The sequence below is a fragment of the Cupressus sempervirens genome, chromosome 4 (assembly GCF_028749045.1).
Source record: "Cupressus sempervirens isolate cs-2001-9-10 chromosome 4, ASM2874904v1, whole genome shotgun sequence".
Taxonomy (NCBI): domain Eukaryota; kingdom Viridiplantae; phylum Streptophyta; class Pinopsida; order Cupressales; family Cupressaceae; genus Cupressus; species Cupressus sempervirens.
This window is the reverse complement of record NC_143121.1, coordinates 777832315-777852188: the sequence shown is the minus strand read 5'-3', so window position 1 is coordinate 777852188 and position 19874 is coordinate 777832315. Positions and strand designations below refer to the sequence as shown.

At 34.6% G+C, this 19874-nt stretch overlaps 1 protein-coding gene across 1 annotated transcript in view; it reads right to left on the bottom strand.

Annotated features, from left to right (window-relative positions):
* The window catches only part of LOC149563698 (U3 ribonucleoprotein (Utp) family protein), a 69088-nt gene that overhangs the window by 11478 nt on the left and 37736 nt on the right, over positions 1 to 19874 (bottom strand). Inside the window, exons 6-7 of the mRNA XM_089826838.1 lie at positions 13366 to 13743; positions 12270 to 13121 (exon numbers count right to left, since the gene is read on the bottom strand). Coding sequence (XP_089682964.1) covers positions 12270 to 13121; positions 13366 to 13743 — 1230 coding nt within the window. The remainder of the gene's footprint in view (positions 1 to 12269; positions 13122 to 13365; positions 13744 to 19874) is intronic.

Below are 19874 nucleotides of genomic sequence, written 5' to 3'. Positions count from 1 at the left end.
CTCAAAACTCCGATAAAACCAAAGCAAAAGATACTTCTGACAAGTTACTAAGAATTTCAAAAAGTCTGATCCAAATATGGGGTAAGTTGATGAAGGTTTGTTCATCGGCAATTTTGAAAAATTATTGAAGTTTCTTAAATTCCCGATAACTATATATGGATGATCCATTGGGATAAAGTGCCCAACTTTTTGGAAACGCTGATGAACACTAGTTTCTATTCTGACCCATATTGTTGCATAAAATGCCCATACTCATCAGTTATCGGGAATCCCATGAGTTTCAATAAGTTATTAAAATCCCCAACGATAAAATGCCCATACTTGTCAGTTATCAGGAATCCCATGAGTTTCAATAAGTTATTAAAGTCCCCAACGATAGTTGTAAGTGGCATATATGAAAGTAATGACTTGTTTAAAATTTAAAAAGTTCCTTCAAAACACCGAAGAGGGTCTATTTAATGCTTATCGGGCTCCTTGAAAAGTTGTTTAAGTATTCTTAGAAGCCAAATGCAACGTATCATCGGGATAATCAACAAGTTATGAAAGTTCTCAAGATCTCTGATGTAGTACGACGACTTGTATGCAAAGGTGGCAGCATGTTATGAAGAGGTAGTGACATACTGCGAACAGTTAATATAACCATCTTCTCACTAATTATTTTTGAAAGCTCTACATACTGATCATATACATCAAAAAGAAGTCATCACCTTTACCATCATTCATTGTAAACTAATGCCAAGCTTTGAAACAGGTTATCAACATTTGTCAAAACCAAAGAACTTTGGTGGATAGATCTTCGTCAGTGATAATAGTCAAAATCAAATGCAATCAATACACATAATGCTGAATTAACAACCTTAGCCAGCATCTTCTTTCCAAATCGAAATGTGCAAATATGCAGATTGAAATGGCTGAAGAGTCTTTATAGACTCTTTGTCAAATACAAATTGGCAAGCGTAATTAAATATTCTGCAAACTTTGCCAACATTCTCCATAGTCCTAACCACGGCTCATGTTGTTGAATACTAAAAAAAATGTGATCTTATGGTATGGTATAATCACAGGGTTGGCAGGGATGTTCTTGTCAAATATTCTCTAGTGGGCATCAGCACAACATGAGGACTCAAAGATACTTGTTTAGATTGTTTAGCAGGAATTCCCAATGAAATGTCACCTAAGGAATGTTGTGAAATGATTGCAGAGTGTGAACAAAAAGAACTGGTTTTTGAGTGAAGAAGTTCTTGGAACCTCTGTAATTTTAATTAAGCACTCACAGTACATGCTAAGGGCCCATAGCATAGTAATGAGAATCACCAAAAAATCGCGTGAATCGCCGGTTTGGCAATTCGATTCAGGCTTCCTGATTTTTTTTTGAGTCGTTGAACTAGATTGATTGCCAATTCAGCGACACATCAAAAAAATTGCCAAAATTACCTGCATGAATCGCGAAAAATTGGCCCACGCAGCTTGATAAAAAGTCAAGACAATTTTTTTTTTAAATACATCTTTTTTTAATGATTTCTTTCGCCTTTCCTCTTTGTTTTAACCCTAAAGGGCCTTCTAATTGTTTAGCATAAGTAGAAGAGAGGATAAGTGAGAGAGGAGAAAAGAAAAACCACAGTTTTGCAACCAGCAAGAAGGAAGAGCACCAAAGAGATCATATGACTCATTATGATCCTATGATTTCTATTTACTTCAGCTACAATTTACATTTTACGTGTAAAGTATGTGATGGATTTATCATTTATGTTCGTTGTTTATGTATGTTAGCTTCTATTTCATGATGTTATCGTGTGTTTAAGTTATATTCAATAAAGGGTGCTAGAAATAAGTTTTAAATTGTGAAAATCTCTAAATTTCAAGGGTTTTTTAAATTTACCCATTTTGTGGCTGATTCGATTCCGACTCATGGTCAATTCTGATTCTCGTTACCATGGCCCGTAGTGATTACTAAATGCACAAAATGGAATTGTTGTCTTGAGCTAGTGTATGGTGATGGAGCCCAGGATTTTGGTCTCCATTCTTGATTATGCAAAGAAACATATACAATTATTGTGGAATTGTCCACTCAACCTAATTTCAATCAGCAAATACAGTATGTATTGGGCAATGATGGAGGCATTTTGATTGCTTTATGGGCCTCCAGAATCTGTTATAAAGCAAGGACTGTAAGAATTAAGACAAGGGTATGAGCTGGGCGTGCCTACTTGGAAGGCATTAAAGAGTTTTCAAAGAGATGAATGTCTGATTTATATTACTGTGGAAGTCACTTATAGCTGAACTTATTTATCTTCATGCTGGCCGTATTTGGTGAGATCTGCTGCCATATATACACACACAATGCTGGAGGATGCTATCACTGTTACTACCATGGACAGTAGAAGTGTTGGAGATGATCTGTGATTGACTCATTGTACATTGCAATTAAAATGGCACACAAGGCTTTGAAGGTTCAGATTTGTGTTTTATTATCAAAGTTGAGACTGCAATTCATGAGGATCATTGAGATAAATTTGGACAGGCCTGCAGCCATGAATGCTCGTGAATGTTTGTTGAAGCAACTTGTTATACTGAGGTATTAAATTCAAACGATCGAATGAAAGAATAAACAACATTTGCTAAGAACTAAATTACCATATTTGCCCCTCAGCATGCAAATTCGACATTCGATTCGTAGCTAATTCAAAGTCGGTTCTGGTTCTTGTCAAATTCATCGTTTGTCTGATGAATTCCTTGCGGATTCTCTTTTTAGGATCCTGGGCAAATTTGGGCGAATGTCAAGCAAATTTTGTAGTTGACGGAAGAGCCCGAAAGGAATTTGGAGTGAATTGGGGCATGCAACCAAAAAAAATTGACTTTTTAATGTTTTTATTGTTTTGAAAAGGCGTTTTTTTGGTTTAAATATAATCTGATTTATTATCCAACCTACCCAACCCTAAAACACACTCGCACTTCATATAGTGGTGCATGAACTTATTTGGTGCAGTATGATCTTACATATATTAAAAAAGAAATTAAAAATGATAAATTCTTGTACTAACGAACCCAAAATGAACCCGAACCCAACCCCAAAAAAATTTGATCGAATTTTGAACCCGAATGTTGAACATGCATCTGAACCAGAATCCAAACCGGCAACTTAGGCTAAGAAATGAAAGTCAAAACATTGTCCGGAAGGGTCATTGATGAATGAACGAAAAACTGAGAAAGTTGTGCTCATGTTATTCAAGTATGGCTCTAGTTCCCAAGGAATGAAAAATGCCATTATCTATTAAAAGAGTGGTAACAAGAAAAAGAACAGTAGAGAATTACAAAGACATTATGCTGTGGAGCACTTCCTTCTGCTAAAGACGATGCTGAGATTCTATCTTCTGGGTTTCAATAGTTTTTCATTTTGTTGTAACTTTTTGCTTGACTTGTATCAATCTGACTTTGCAATAAATATTGGAAGGCAAAGGGATATCTATCTTCAATAATTAGCCAAACCAAATCTACCCTTAGACATTTGACAATGAAGGTTTTATTGAAACACAAATCACAAGCATTCGCGGATTCCTTCATCGTACCAGAAGGAACTGAAGGTTTTGCATTTTCACAGTGTATCACTCCATCAAGTTGGGTGTTTATCGAATAAAAATACTAAATACAAGACCGACTGAAGGAGAGGTCAAAAGTTGCCCAGCGAGCCCTCCACAATGTTCTTCTCATGTGTCTTGCGAATCAATTGATGCTGGTACTTACTCGGAAGTGGAAGCAACTTATCAGGACACCATTGGTAAAATTTTCGGAGTGGAACGAATGCCCAAATTCTCCAAAAGGTATCAAAATAACTGGCAGGATACAAAGAGGGCTGTGAGAAAGGAATAATATCCAAACAAGCGAAGTATCCTAAAGAAGTCACAAGGAGTACAATCATTTGTTGTCAACCACTGATTCAAGTTTCATTTTATAATTAGCATCTAATATTTCCTTAAACTTGTTGCAAGAAACATGCGAAAGGAGAAGGACTTGCATGTATATGGAGTATGGGTTTCCCAATATGCTCATGCATTAAAATAAAAAAAACTGGAGCAAACATTCAATCTAAGAGAAACCGTATTCAGCAATAGATGTATGAGTTTGGAGTGATTGGAGGGAAACTAGTTCAGGCACCATATTCACAGCGGAGGGAAATGAGAAATTTGCACATAATTTGTGCCCAAGGGAGAAGAACGGCAGGAGTGGATAAGTATTCAAAGCCAGAAGATTTATTAAGTTTTCAAACCAGTGTTTTGGCCCCGTGCATATTTATGCGGATTGTATATTGCCATATATAATAGCATCGTGAGATATGACTCAAGCAGTTGTTCGTATAACCAAGTTCGATTACTCAAGTTTATGTTTCTCATTTGTTAGTGAGCAGTTCCAACTGCTGATTGGTAATTAGATGAAATCAAAAGACACAACAGTTTATGTTCGTGCCTCTTCATTTAAGTATAAATATAGGATCAAAAAACAAAGATGGGGCACATTTTTTATAGCACTCTTGAGAATATATATCGAATTGGCAATTTTGTGCTTTGAAAACTGGCATAGAAAGGGAGGATTACAAACAATAAACCATTATTTATGATATGAATGCAAGTTGATAGTGCTTTCTGGAAATTTAGACGACATTTGTAAAAGTAATTGGTCCCGTGCAAATCGCAGAAGAACAGATTCGGTAACATTTTTTTTATTTAGTTTGTTCAGAGAGTTATTTCATAGCATTTGTTGCTTGATAAATAGAAAAATTCAGAAAGAGTTCATGTTTTTATCTTTTCCTTATCTAACTGGTTTTCTATCCAAAGAAATTAAGAACCCTTTTAGACTAGCAGCAAATACCATACGTGATTTAATTCTTGCATTCTATATTTCAATAAAAGTCTACGAATATTGAATAAGATCTTTTGTCTCACACAATTGTACTCAAGGATTTGTAATACATTTGACTCCATCATCCTAAGGCACTGATCTTAGCTCATATTGTATGCATTGGATTTGGAAGTTCCAAATCATTTTTTAATCTTTCTTTTCAAAGAATTAACCAATTCATTCACTATTATAGCAAGCATTATAAATAAATTTTACTTTTAAACAACTATATTCACAACTGCTTTAATTCCAGAATATTGGAGAATTCTATCTGAAGTTATTGGTGAAATTTTGAAGTCAATATAATCTTTGCATCTCTCACATATTCATTTAAACAATGTGCATTTAGAAGTTTTCTAAATCTCTTTCCATACAGAGGGATTTTGTTGCATTTATAATCAGATCATCTGCTATAAACATCCTTGGACTTTAGTGATTGGTTCAAGATCAGATGCACCCGCCTTGGCCCCTACAGAGCCAGAAGCGCAGAAGACTTAGATCAAATTGATTAGTCCTGTCAAGTTGGCCTTCAACCCGTTGGAATCCCAGCATCAAGCTGGCAAGACTCATAAGATTATAATCTGTGGTTTAGAGAACCAACAGATTGGCAACTCTATTGGGGAGAGTTGCAAGTACACTTCACAAGTTTTTTTGATTTCAGAACAGCATAGAGGTTCATTTAATCAAGACATTGTGGTGAGTTTCAGCATTCATTCTTTTCCTGTTTATCAAAGCATTTGAATGAATTTCAGATTTTGGAGAAGTTATGAATATTTTAATTCACCATCTGATATTTGTTTGCTGGTTTAGTTTTTCAATAATTTTCGTTACTCAGATTTCTAAGTTCTGATTTTTCATTTCAGCATATAGGAGTGAGCATTAGAGCTTTTTAAATCTGAAATTATAGAGATTCTAATTCCTATTAAAGTTCTGATCTTGTTTTCAGAATTATATATTTCAGAAATCTCTATTTCAATTCAAGCATTTGTGGCATATACTCTGCTGAGGAAGAACCTAAATATTCATTTTATTTCCCTTAAAGGGTGGCAACTCTATCATATATACATTGTTCAAGAATGATCAGTTTATTTTGTATAAACGGAATTAGACATCTGTCTTAAAGTTAATGTGGGGAAGGAGGCTAGGTAATCAAGGACCAAAAAATTTTACAGTGAATTTTGAAAGGAAACTGAGGAAAAAGAAAAGTAAAAATAAAAAATGATCTATTCAGGACATAGGGATTTCCATGAGAGGACTAATATGCAAACTGAACAAAGTAATTCAAATCATAATAGTCCTGAGAATGAAAATAAGAATTTTAATCCATTCTTTCAAATCCCTAGAGTTGATGAAGAACCACAATATGAAATAACACAGGAAGATGAGGAAGATGAGGATAAGTTACGACAGTGGGATGCAATCATTAAAAAGATAGCTGAAGCATCTAGAGATAACAATGCAATATTAGCAAGAATACTTAAGAGGCAGTCTAATTATATCCTAGAGAAAATAGGAATATCAAGAGCGGATATTGTCTCTCTACAAAATAAAGTAAACAACAGAGGAAAACAAAGGCAGGAAAGATGGACAGAAGAAAGAGGAGAACATGATCAGGAGGAGGCAAATAAAACATCTAAGTACAACCCTCCACACAAGAAAAAGTTAGACCCACATTATGCTACCAGCAAATCTTTTGTATGATCATGCGCAAAATAGAAATCAGAATGAGGGTTTTGGACGATATTATAACAACAACCAGCATGCTGGAAATTTGGGACAACATGCTAGAGGTGTTCCGCACAATAAAACAAACTCAAGGCACCCTTATGGTGGCAATCAAAACAATAGAGGTATCAACCAAAATAACCAAGGTTATGGGATGCAAAATCAAGGGATGAGAAATCATATTGTAAGACAAACTATGGTTATTGAAAGGTATAGACAACTCGATTTCAATGGAATAAGAGGATACCCTGATCCAATTTCTAACAAGCTAAGAAAAACCATTCCAAAGTTTTCTGGCAAGGGAGTTGAATCTACTGAGCAACATGTCATTAATCTAAAGAATACAATTGAGGAGTTGGAAGAACATCACAAGGATGTTTTCACAAAACTATTTGTGCAATCTTTAACAGAAGACGTAGCGGAGTGGTATAGGAATCTTCCTAACAAATCCATAGCTGGATGGTGCAATTTTGTCAATCAATTCATAGAGCAATTCGAGGACCACAATGATACGTCATTTGCTTCACATGAATTAACGAGCATCAAAAAGTATGTGAATGAGTCAGTCTCGGAATTCAACAAGGTGTTAAATAGAATCCCAAGAGAAATCAGGTTGGTGGATTCTTTTTTGATTGACTTTTATCTCAGCGCATTTGATAGTAAGACTCATTATGAGATAAGGTCTCATAGACCTAGTTCTCTTCCACAAGCTTCAAGATAGCCACAACAATAGAGAACGACAAAAAGGCAGCTGTCAGAGTAAACAAGAGAGATGATGCAAAGTTGTATAATCCTAAAGCCCCTAATAAGGATGAGTTGAAAGAGGTTATCGACATGCTAACGAATATAAAGATGAGGCAAAACAGAGATGAAAGACCACCATCTCAGAGAAATGAAAGACCAAGGTTACATGAAATACCATATCGTACAAATTTGAAAAATGGAAAACCAAAGAGACCAAATCATGTAAAGGATACTCCTAATCCATTGAAGAAAGTTAACATAGTTAAGATGGACCATGGTGCGAACTTTGTAGATTACACCATGCCCCTAATCACTGTGTTGTCACAAAATCTATTTCGGAGGAATAAAATCAAGAGACAGAGGATCAGCATACAGTTAATGCTTTGTCATCCAAACCTTTATGGGTTAGAGATGATGAAAAGTATTCTGACGAGGATCGTGCTTCAGATTTATATTCAAGAAAACTTGATCAACAACATCATGTTCAACAGGTGTTTTCTGATGAGGAAGAAGTGCCTAATATTAGGTTGACAAATGAGGAAAGAAAAGCCTATACTATCGCAGTCGTTGAGCAGGCCAAACAAACATATCAGCAAAGAAATAAACCCACGAGTACGGATCAAGGTAATCCTGCTGGCATATTTGCAAAAGCCTCACAACAATCAAAACCAAGGTAAACAAGTAGATACCTTTCAGCCTCCTAAATTAACCAAGCAATCGACCAAGCAGAATACTGGTAAGCAAGTTTCTGATTGTCACTCTTTTATGAATCATGCATTCTATCAATTGAAAATTAATGTTTCGCTAATGGAAATGATGACATTTCCTAATTACAAGAAGGAGACCGTGAAGATTATATCTAACATAGAAGAAGTAAACAATGAAAATGATAAGAAAGATAATGAGGAATCTCCTATTGTATATTTCGGGATTACATTAAATAAAACCCTAATCAAGTGGATCCTTTTAATCTAACTGCATAATTGATTCTGGAGCAGCAATTAGCATTATGTCTACTGATGTAATGAAAGAAATTGGTCTAAAAGTGGATACTCCTAATGGAAAATGTTATGCTATGGATAATAGATTTGTTCTTGTAGTCGGTATTATGAAGAATGTTGAATTTAGATTTCCTGCATTTCCTCAGATTTTATATAGGATTGACATTACTGTTGTAGAAATTCCAGCAAATTATGGCATGTTACTATCTCGACAATGGTCAAACTTGGTAGCACACATTCAACTAGAATTACCTTATGCTACTATACCAGTGGGTGGTAAAGAAATCAGAATTGAAAGAGAGTCCAGATTGTATTACTTAGTTGAAGATTTAATCCTGATTTCGATGTAAATTTCTGCCAGTTCGATATGAACAACTTTCAGGTGAATATAGCTAAACCAGTTTTAAATGTTGTTTACTCAGTTGAAGTACATGTGCAGGAAAATCATGGTAACATATGGAAAATGTACTTTGATGGGGCATGCAGCAAAAGAAGGTAATGGAGCTGGTGTCATCTTTGCTTCACCATCGGGTAAGACTTTCAAATATTCATTTTTTAGTAAATTTTGAATGCACAAATAATATCTCCGAATACGAAGCATTAATCATTGGTCTAAATCTTACAAAAACACATGGAATTAAATTGCTTTCTATTCTGGGAGATTCAAACTTAATTGTATCTCAAATCAAAAACAAGTTTACAACCAGAAATCCCAAGTTAAAGTAGTATAGAAATTCTGTTTGAAATTTAATAGAATATTTTGATGCATTTCCCATTAAATGGATAGATGGATCTAGTAATTTCCTAGCTGATGTAATGGCTAACCTCGCTATCTGACAAATGGATTTTCCACTTGATGAAATTGTGCAGGTGGAGATGAAGAATGGACCGTTGATACTTGATAATGTGCAAAATTGGCAAGTGTTTGGAGATGATAAAGATCTCCTCAGATTCTTAACTTGTGAGAAAAATTATATAGATCAAAACATCGATTGGAATGGGTACATGGAGGAACAAGATGGTAAGGAAATCTTATTTGGTAAAGAGAGAGTTTAGCTTAAAACAAATAAGATACCTAAAGATTTAGTAGCTTTGGAAAGAATTTTTGATGAGCAAGAAAGTTTTAAAAATAGCAAGTCCACTAAAACTCGGAATGATGTTGAAGCAATTAATTTAGAAACTGAACATGCTCCTAAGAATGCTTTCATTGGTAGAAAATTATCCTCTAAAATAAGGTCTGATTTGATTTCACTATTAAGAAAATATAGTCATGTCTTTGCTTGGGGTTATGACGAGTTGAAAGCCTATAGAGAGGATTTGTTCCAACATGAAATGCCTTTAAAGCCTAACATTCCTTATATTTTCCTTGGCACTAGATTTATTTCTTATTCCTTGGTGTTATAGAAGCTCAATAGTTCTTTCTTTGATCTTGTGTATCTCTTTAATGTCTTCAATTGAATTTAACTCGTGACTGATCAAAGAGACTTTCTATATTGTGAGAAATCACCTTGAATCATAGAAGTCCCCTCAACAAGGTTTCCATTCATTGGATCTCACTACTTTGTATAAAACCCAATTTGGTATGGATGAAATTCGATGTCCCATCAATGAAGGGATTTTCTACTTATAAACTTTGTAGGATCAAAAAGCGTCTCACCAATGATCATACTTTTTTATGGGACCTTATGTCTTGATGGAACACCTTTCTGGTTACTTAGATCTTAGATGTTACACCGAAACTATCATATTTCGGAGAGACTTTCAAACTCATCCCATCGACATCATAACATCCTTCTTCAATGAGATGTCTTACTGCCTTTTATTGTTGTCTCTTCGATGATTACATCGAACAAGCCATGTTAGCATCTCCTCGATGCTTTAGTAGATCTTCATTGTCTACTTAGTATGATACTTCGTCCATAAGAGTCTTTTATCTCCCTTTGATAAAGCCTTTATGAGAAACAACTTTTTGTTGGAATGCTCTTCCCCCTTGTTAATGTCTATCATTGCACTCATTTCAATATTTTGAAGGAATCTTCATGTCTCCTCGACATTCTTACTTTCCGACGGGATATTGCTCTTCGATGAAACATATTTCAGCTTTGGTAGAACTTCAACATCTCATCAATATTGGTTCACCTATTCATATTTTAAAGAGGTGATACATGTACATGTCACTTCGATGATTGAGTTTTCGGCATGACCCTACTTTTCGGTAAAGCATCTTTTGTGCTTAACAAAATAATAATGTCTCACCGATGTGATTCTTTTGGGTGTGATAAACAGAAATTCTTGGCGAAATACCACCAAGGTCTTCGATAGCATAAGGATTACTTTCTTGATTGTAGAGATGAAGGGGCATATGATCAACGTAATGAAGTGGATGATTTGAATTTGAATTTTGGCTTTGTAAGTTCTCAATGATTCCAACTATTCTAACGTGACAACTAGGAGAAAATGAACAAAAGTGGGAAAATTATGAAAATCACATAGATACTAGTGAGAAAATTGTAAGATTTGTGAGGAAATATGAAAAATGCTATCTCACTTTATGAGGTGCTAAAAAAGAAAAAAGAAAAAAGCTAAGAACTAGGTCATTCAGAAATACTTGATGAAATGAATTATCGTAGGGTGAGCAGATGAATGAAGTGAAGGTGTTCACAATTCAGATCAGCAGTCAGCAGTCATCTGGAAAGGTCTCAACCAGGAAATCACCCACAGCACTTTATTGATAGGTCGCAGACCATATCCAGACCATTACATTTGACAACATAACACTCATATCACATAGAGGGATCTCGGATCCATAAGGGTTTGTTCTCATAGTCATCAGACTTGATGATGTTTATAGAACCTAGACTAGTATACAGATATTTATATTGATTTGAAGGTAAGTATCACTGCAAGGACACTGAAATTTCAGACCCATTTGTATATCAGAGAAGTTAAGGTTATAGCAGTACTTTGATGTGTATTTTCCAACCCTTACTGTTTGGATCAGCGTTGTAGATAATTCTATTGCTGTCTAACCTTTGCTTAACTGTCTAATTCTAAATTTTATGAAGAAACCTGGGTTTTGAAATGACATAATAGACTATAGCCAGGAAACAAAACATAACTGTATAGCCAGCCAAGGGCTATTACAATTGAACCTGCTGCCAACATTTTGAGATTTTTATAGAGCAGAATTTGGAGATTTTTATAAAGCAGACAAATACTAAAGAATGAGTGGGGGTGTTGAACCAGCATAACACAAAGATCTTGGTCACAACATAGGGGCACACAGAAGATCTCTGAGATCAGATAAAATTGACCAACAAAACAGGGCAACAGCAAAGATGGGCAAGATCTTTCTGGATTTTGCAATTTTTCAGATTGATTTCCAACACATGCAAAATAAAATAATCCTACGTGTATATTAATCATTCTAAATTTTGGACATTATATTTAATGTAAGCATTCCCAAATTTATTTTTAATTCTGAAGGAGCAGTTTTTTATCCTGTGATAAGGCTCTGGAAGTCTATTTAATGATCATGTGTGAGTATTTCTGTAAAACTGTCGACTTGGAATAAGGCAAATATAGACCTGTATCAACTAATATAATTATGCTTTCAACTCATTCATTGGTTATAACTTTTTTGGACTTTGAGTGGATTTATTATTATAAGTTAATACACTCAAAAGACTGGCCTTTTTTAACGTTTCAATTTGATGATTAAAATAGTTTCTTATTTGCAGAATCTGCTTCCTGTGGTCCAGATTTCAACATCCTATAATCACGTCAGTAAAGTGTGCAGTTTGTTGGAAATTTTAAACATACTACAAAATCCAAACTTGATGTTATTTATTCCAATAAATTAAAAAAACACAAACAGCTTTTTAAAAATACAAATGCTCTGCTTACCTTCTTGTCCATTTTTTCAGAAATGACAACAAATTTGAGTTTTGCATCCTTCCTTTTTCTCAATGCTTCTTCCCTTTTCTTTTTCTCTTCTTGTTGTTGCTGCAAGATCCAAGATGGCAACCCTTTTTTCTGCTGGATGTGAGTCCACTGTCCCCAGCCAGGGAGAGAATCAACAGTTTCAGATGCCGGAACCTCTTCATTCACTGCCTCAGCCTTTGCCTGTTCAAATTCTGCCTCAACATCATCTGCTGCAAAGGCACGCTGAATGAGATCTGCTTGTGATCCAACACTGTCAATAGGAACCATTCCCTCAGGCATTGCTTTTTTTTCGGATTCATCTTCACTATCACAGCTAGAATCAATTTGATCAGGACTCTGTGGATGATTACCAGAGATGTCATCATTGGAAATTCCGGGATTTGAAATTTCTTTGGCCCTTTTGTTACTAATCTTACCAAAATCCACCTTGGCACCCCCTCCATTTAAAAGTGCATTATTGCTTTTCACATTCCTCTCTTGCCCATTGGGTACAATTTTGCTTTCATTTTCCTCTTTGCTTTTTCTTTGTTGTTTCTTGTGATTTCTTGCTGCTACTGCACCTATTTCAGCAGGCAGTTTTTCACTCATTTTAGCTCCAGACTCACCAAAAAGCCATTTGCTACTGTTTGGAAGTTCTGATAGTGTACTTTTCTTTGCCTTGGAGATAAACAATTTTTCTGTAGATTCTGTATTCAAATTGTTCAAATGAGATTCACACGAAACATTTTGATTTACACATTCATCTTGCTCATTGGAACTGTCAACATAAACAGGTCCTGCTGTTTTTGTCATTGTTGGAGCCACTGAACCTTCCTGCGTTATCACAATGCTATTATCAATTTCTAGCAGTAAAACTTTGTCTTTAAAATAATTAGTTACCAAAAAGTAAATTGTTTATATGTTCTCACAGCTTACAGAATTAACTGTTAGCTGTTATCAAAATTAACTGTTAGCTTACAGAAGAGAATGCAAAATCTTCACTAAATTTAGACTTATTATCAATACGAAAAGTTAAAATAAAAACATGATGAACAATATGTTAATGACGAGAAAATACCATTCCGCATAGACCAAAGAAATCTAAGTTGAGCCCCTCAGACGATAACTTATGATCAGTTTCCACTTGATCTGTGAAGCTAGTGTTTTTGTGGTTCTGCATTGAATTTTCTTCTAGATTGTTCTCAGAATCATCTTCACTTCCATCACCTCTATCCACTAGCATGTCTTCAAATTCAATTTTCGATTCTTTATGATTTTTTTTGTTGGTACCCTGCCTAGCCAAGTCCCCAAACACAAGTCTCCCCTTTTGAAAATCATTAACTTCTTCTCCGTTGCCAGCATCAGTGTTTTCAGCTCTCAAAGCAGATTCATATTCCTCTAGAGCAGTAAGTGCTTCATCATGAGCTTGTTTCTTTCTTTTTTCTATCCCTCGCACCTGTTAAATATGCACCGGACAATCAGATTAGTTCATAGACCATAGATCCAAATAACTAAAGTACATGTCAGAAGTACATTAAACATGTCACCATGCTAATTACCAGATATAACTGTCTTTACAACGCACATAGAAAACTGCTAATACTTTCAGAATAAGCTTAAATTCATACAGCAATCAACATGCCAAGCTCATCTCACACTCAGTATGCTTTGCCTAGTACACAGCAATGGTTCCAAAACAAAATATACTCTGTCAATCACATCATGATCTACAATTTCCTAAAATTAATGCTAATCCCTTACGCAATCTTTACTGAATGTTGTTGCCTGGACGGTATAATCAAACAGCTCCAAGACAAGATGTCATATCCATAGAATGATACAAACAAAACCAATAAATGCTTTGAAAAGCATATGTAATTTGCCCTCCGTTGTGAGGTTTTAACACCACTGTCCCATCGCAAATGGGGACCCCATTCTTTCTTTTTGCTTGATTAGGTTAGTAGTTTATTTGCTTTGTCTCATTTTGGCATTGTTTTTGAGGTCACCAGGTTAGTAGGGCAAGAAGTTTGAACAAGCTTAAGCAAGAGTCATGGTCTATCGCCGGTTGGAACCAAGAAATGCCTAAGATTGTCCAGTTGTATTCCTAGCGTTTTGGTGAATTTGAAAGTGTAAGTTGAGAGTTATGCCATCCCTTATGAACAATGAAATTCCGACTTGCAACATAAATTCAACTTCAATGCATAATCCAAAACTTTATCCAAGATTTTATTTGCAAGTCAATTGAAATGTTTAAGGTGAAAGGGAATCAATTAAACATGAAGACCAACTTGCTGGATGAAGTATGAATATCGCCTGACTAAAATCTGCATGTACCTATGAAATTGCTAATACTTTGAAAGATTCCGAGACACCAAAAATTAACTCCCAAAGTTCTGAGGATTTTGAGACTTTAGAATAAAGGTAAGATGGTTTTATTATCAGACACGAGGAATGGTTGATTAATGAGCTTGAAGAGATAAAGTTAGTTGCTAGTAAAATTGGTGAAGTTGGTAAGAACAAAGTTTTAAGTCAAATCTGAGATCCATCGGATCTGAGATTAATCCAAGAAGTGCCAAAAAACCAAGTCAAAACATGGTGAGATCCAAGTTTTTTTACTGGCAAAATCTGGACAACAAACTAAGAAACATTTCAATAGCTTAGAACATTTTTTGGTCAACCTCTTGGAAAACTCCAAAGGTAGGTTGGAATCCAACCACCGATTGAATTACCTGCTGAACTTTAGCCTATGAATAGAAAGTGATTTCGAAAATGAGGACGGTATCAAAACAGATATGTAATATTGTCTCTCCGGTATGACAGTGATACAAGAACTAAGTCTTCCTTTATAATAATTCAACAATTCAACTTGAGCGAGGTTCAGCTCAAAACAATCTAGTTTTCACAGAGTAAACAAGGCAGTTAGAACCAAACCATAGTAAGTAACCAAAAGTTTTAGATCCCTGTCACCTATAGTGTTTTATCATTTATGTTTGTGTTAATGCCTAGATTATTTATAGAATATTGCTCTTATGATGTGTTACATCATTTGTTATAGAGTGTAAGGCATTTGATAATGTGACTTATTTAACCTTGCCATCAATGTTGTAATTAAGTTTGCTAATTGGGTTTGTTGTACAGGAAGAACTAAGAATTATAAGCTTATGTATTAAAATTAAAATGTAAGATTATCCAGGCAAATTTAATCTATTAAATTCTTATAGCATGTCTAACTTTTTACTCTCTGATCCTGCAAGTGGTTTCAGAAATGCCTAAGGGTTGAAGGAGGTTAAAGCAGCAGTTTATGAAAGAAAGTGTACCAGGCCCTGTCTTTAGCAATTAAGCTGAAAATTTTCTCCATTGTCTCTCCCAATATTCTGTCCAGAAAAATCTTCAGCTTCATTTCAACCTTCAATCTGTTGGATTAACTGGTGGTTGTGCATTGCTCAACATGAAATCCCAAACAAAAAAGCATAAATGAGAAAGGAATGTCTTGCTTTGAAATATTATACTTCTACATCAAGCATTGAAAGCCACAATCAAAGATCTGTCTTGGATGTTAAAGTTGGAAAACTTGTGTTGTTTTTTGGATGTGAAATACCATGGATTTGAATTACGGAAATGAAGAGTGTACAAACAGGCCACACAGCATAAAGAGCTTGCAGCAATCACGTGGCACGCCCAGATCACAGCCCAATTTTGTTTGTCACAATTATTTTCTTTTAATTTTTTTGCCGGACATATATTTCCTCTACCATGATATACACATTGATGTACAGTGTGCTGTGCATAGTACTTTTCGTCCCTATATTGCAAAATCTGAAGAAAGCAAGGTTTGGTGAAAGTATTTCATGTTAGAACTAAGTCTTGTACAAATTGGAAATCCTAGGAACAGTTTAATTATTTAATGATTGTAATGTGTTGCAACATTTGGTCCCTCCTGAAATGAAGCACCACTTTTGGAGGAATCCATAAAATTTCTTGAATTACAAACTATGTCATTTGAAGTTGTATTGTGATGGGTGGAAGAGAGTATTGAAGTTAGGAGTTACGTGGCAGACTAAATGGAGCATCTTTGACCAGCTACTTATAGCCCTGTGTAAAGGAGTTATAAGAACAATTGGCACACTCAAACGTATAGTGCTTGGCTGACCAATTCACCCCCTTGATTTAAAGAGTCAATATCCTCGATGTGGAGTTACATACTATGTTAGGAATTACACTTAAGGTGTGGGCTCATGAGTGACTATGAATCGACTTGTGGTTTTGAGAGTGTAAAAAAACATAGGTGATTTTTGTAATGTCCCTAACTAGGAGGCTGTCAATTTCCAAAGATTAGCGTACATTACTGTGCATCTAAATCAATTCAATTCAAGAAAAATAATGAGTAGTTCGTAATACATTTTGATTTGTTAGTTGACATATTTAAGCTTTGATTCCTTAACTCTCCTAAACTCAACCCTACAGAGATTTACTAGTTTTAGGGCCTTGACACCAATCTATAATAGCTTCCCTCAAGGCTTTGGAACCCCATCCCTATCGCATCTCGGGATTCATGTACCCTCAGTGGATTTACTCTGCCTCTCCCAACACAACATCAACCTTTCCTCTAAGGGGATAAGCAAGAGATTAAAGAATATGCTGTGTGTGTGTTGCATATAACCAAATTATCACTAATAAAACAAAATATAATCCTTAGCGATCAAAAAAGAAAACATACATCCCTATTCATTTATATTAGATTAAGATACAAATTACTAATTTATAATACATACTTCAGTCCTAGTTCCTTATACCTCTCATAATAACATGGTAACATTACCATGACTAGGGCGCAAAAACAGTCTACAAGCAGACTACTCAAAGTTTCTATCCATGTTGAGAGCCTCCCAAAATGTAACCAAATTGCCACTCCCTTCACAAACTCCCTATCCTCTTAGTCGTATTAGCGAGTGATTAGAGAATTAACCATGTATATATTACTATTCAAATATATGTATATCTGTATAAAATAACTAATATATAATTTTGATTTCATTATTGTTAATATATATAAATAATATGTATAATAATTCTTATTTTCTAAATATAATAAATCTTCCAGTTGTATTATCCAATTATATACCCCCGATATTATATATGCATGTATACATGTATATTTATTTTTATATCTACGTATGTACATACAGATGTGTGTGCATATATATATATATATATATATATATATATAATTTACAATAAATATCTTTGTTATAATCTCCTTTCCAGTTCTTATTCCTCATGAAAAGTAATAAAATATATATTCTTCGCCTATCCCATGTCTTAAAAAAAAAAAAATCAATCCTCATTAAATATCCCTAGTATTGAATGGCTGCATCATATTGGGAAAAGACGTATCCTTTTATTAATAATTAATCAACTTTTCTTTATTTTCTGCTCTCTCCCTTTTGATGTATGTACTTTATCTTCTTTTCTTTTCTTTTTTCCAAATGAAATAGTATTCTCTCTTTTCTATCTGATGTTTGAGGGAATCACATTTTTTCATTTCATGCCTCTTGGCCATTTATTAATGTTAATTATATTTTAATTTAATTCTTTTATATTTTGATTTAGAAGTTATTGATATTCTTTTTTATATTCTAATATTTGCTATTTATTTAATTTAATTATTTCATATCTTATTTTAGATTTTATTTATATTTTTTATATTTTAATATTATTATTTATTACAGCAGATTCGAAGCACCCTCGGGGACCTGGAAGCAAGGGCAAGGCACTGGTGATGGGGGCTGATCATGGCATCCCAAATTTCACCAAAGAAGATGCAGCTAAGTGGTTCAAGTGAATAGGGGTCAGAGTCTGTGTTTTCCTGTTTTTGGTTATACCGTGTCATCTTTTTTGCTGTAGGAGATAACATCGAATGTAAGGGTGCTGGTTTTTGTTTTGGGTGCTCATGCCCATTTTGTCAAATGTATATGGGGTGTGGGGGAATAGTTGTAGTGGCTTAGTGTCAAGATGTTCAGATCTTTGGCAAGCATGAATGGTCTAAAAATTGTAAATCTTTACTTCTACTTAATAAAATATAAAAGTTACTGATCCAAAAAAAAATCCTATTCTAGAAAGGGAACATATTTTTAACAATTTTGTCACTTGTGATTTATTTATTTAGTTTACCATTATTTATTAAATTCTTTGTTAGAAAAAGGTCATCACAGTCCACCCTTTGCAAAATTGCTTATCCTCCAAGAATCATATGTTTTCTCCTTATGATTTGATTGTAGAATTTGACCTAAGACAAGTTTTCTTTCACATTTTAGGATAAAAGGTTCAAGGTCATTTTGTATTGGCATCAAAATTGTTTTGGGATTTGACCAATTTTGTTGATAAACTCATATCTTTGGGTTCACTTTAGTCATTTATTTGACATCAATCAATTGTAAAACCACACATGTTGCATACACATGAAAATATGAAGTATATGTATGAATATAAGAATACACAAAACATACAAGAAAAATACACATTAGTGCATGAAAAACAAAGAGTAACATATCAATGCATGAAGACATGAAGCACATACAAAGTATACACAAAATACACACATTGCTAGATTCCTTCCTATTAGCTAGAAAAAAAAAAGAATGATATATGTGTCTTCCATAATCATTCATGGTTTGGTTTGGTATGAAAGCCTCGAGAGGGCACTTGTAAGCTGCTCAACCCAACTAAGCCCAAGAGCGTGCAGTGTCTCACAATGACAACTCACATCTTGGCTCACAAGAGGCAGGAACATCCCACTATGACAATTGCATCCCTTGTGTTGAGTTTACAACTAGAAGACTACAAATGCAATATTTAGAAACTCAAAAATGCACAAGAACAAATCATACAAATATTTATCCTGGTAAAAGCCTCCGCATGAGGGTACAAAACCCACCACACCAAAATTTGATCATTTATTGAAAACCAGAGTTGCATGGACACGGGTACAGTATCGGATACGGGTACGGGTACGGCCAATTTTTGAGACATCTTATTTGGGAAGGGCAAATACAACATTCTTAAAACATATATATATATATATATATATATATAGATTTTCAGTCATTAAATAAGTTTTTCATTATAATGAAAGCAATATGAACACATAATTGATAATTGTGACATATTCCAAAATACTATAGTTAGATATAGTTTTATTATTAAAACGAAATTCAAATACAAAAATAGTTTGGTAGAATCACATGCTATCAAAAATATCATCACTGTTCTCTTGAAACTCGACATCTAGATCATCAAGATTCTCTAAAGAGTTAGGATAGCTGGATTGAGTATGACCACCACCTAGACTCTCAGAACCCATTGACGATTCAACGAAGGGTCCTCTGACCATGTCAGAATTCTCAACGTTGAGGCTGAGATGTGTCAATGCATTTATAGATACATCAATGTCACTTATCTCAGGTTGGACATCCCAAAGTCTGTTGGGTCCTTTTATGTAGTCTGTGGAGGAATGTGACAACAAACGAAGATTAGAGTGCACATAGACAAGGTCCTCTGCTTTGCTGGCTGCCAACCTATTTCGTTTCA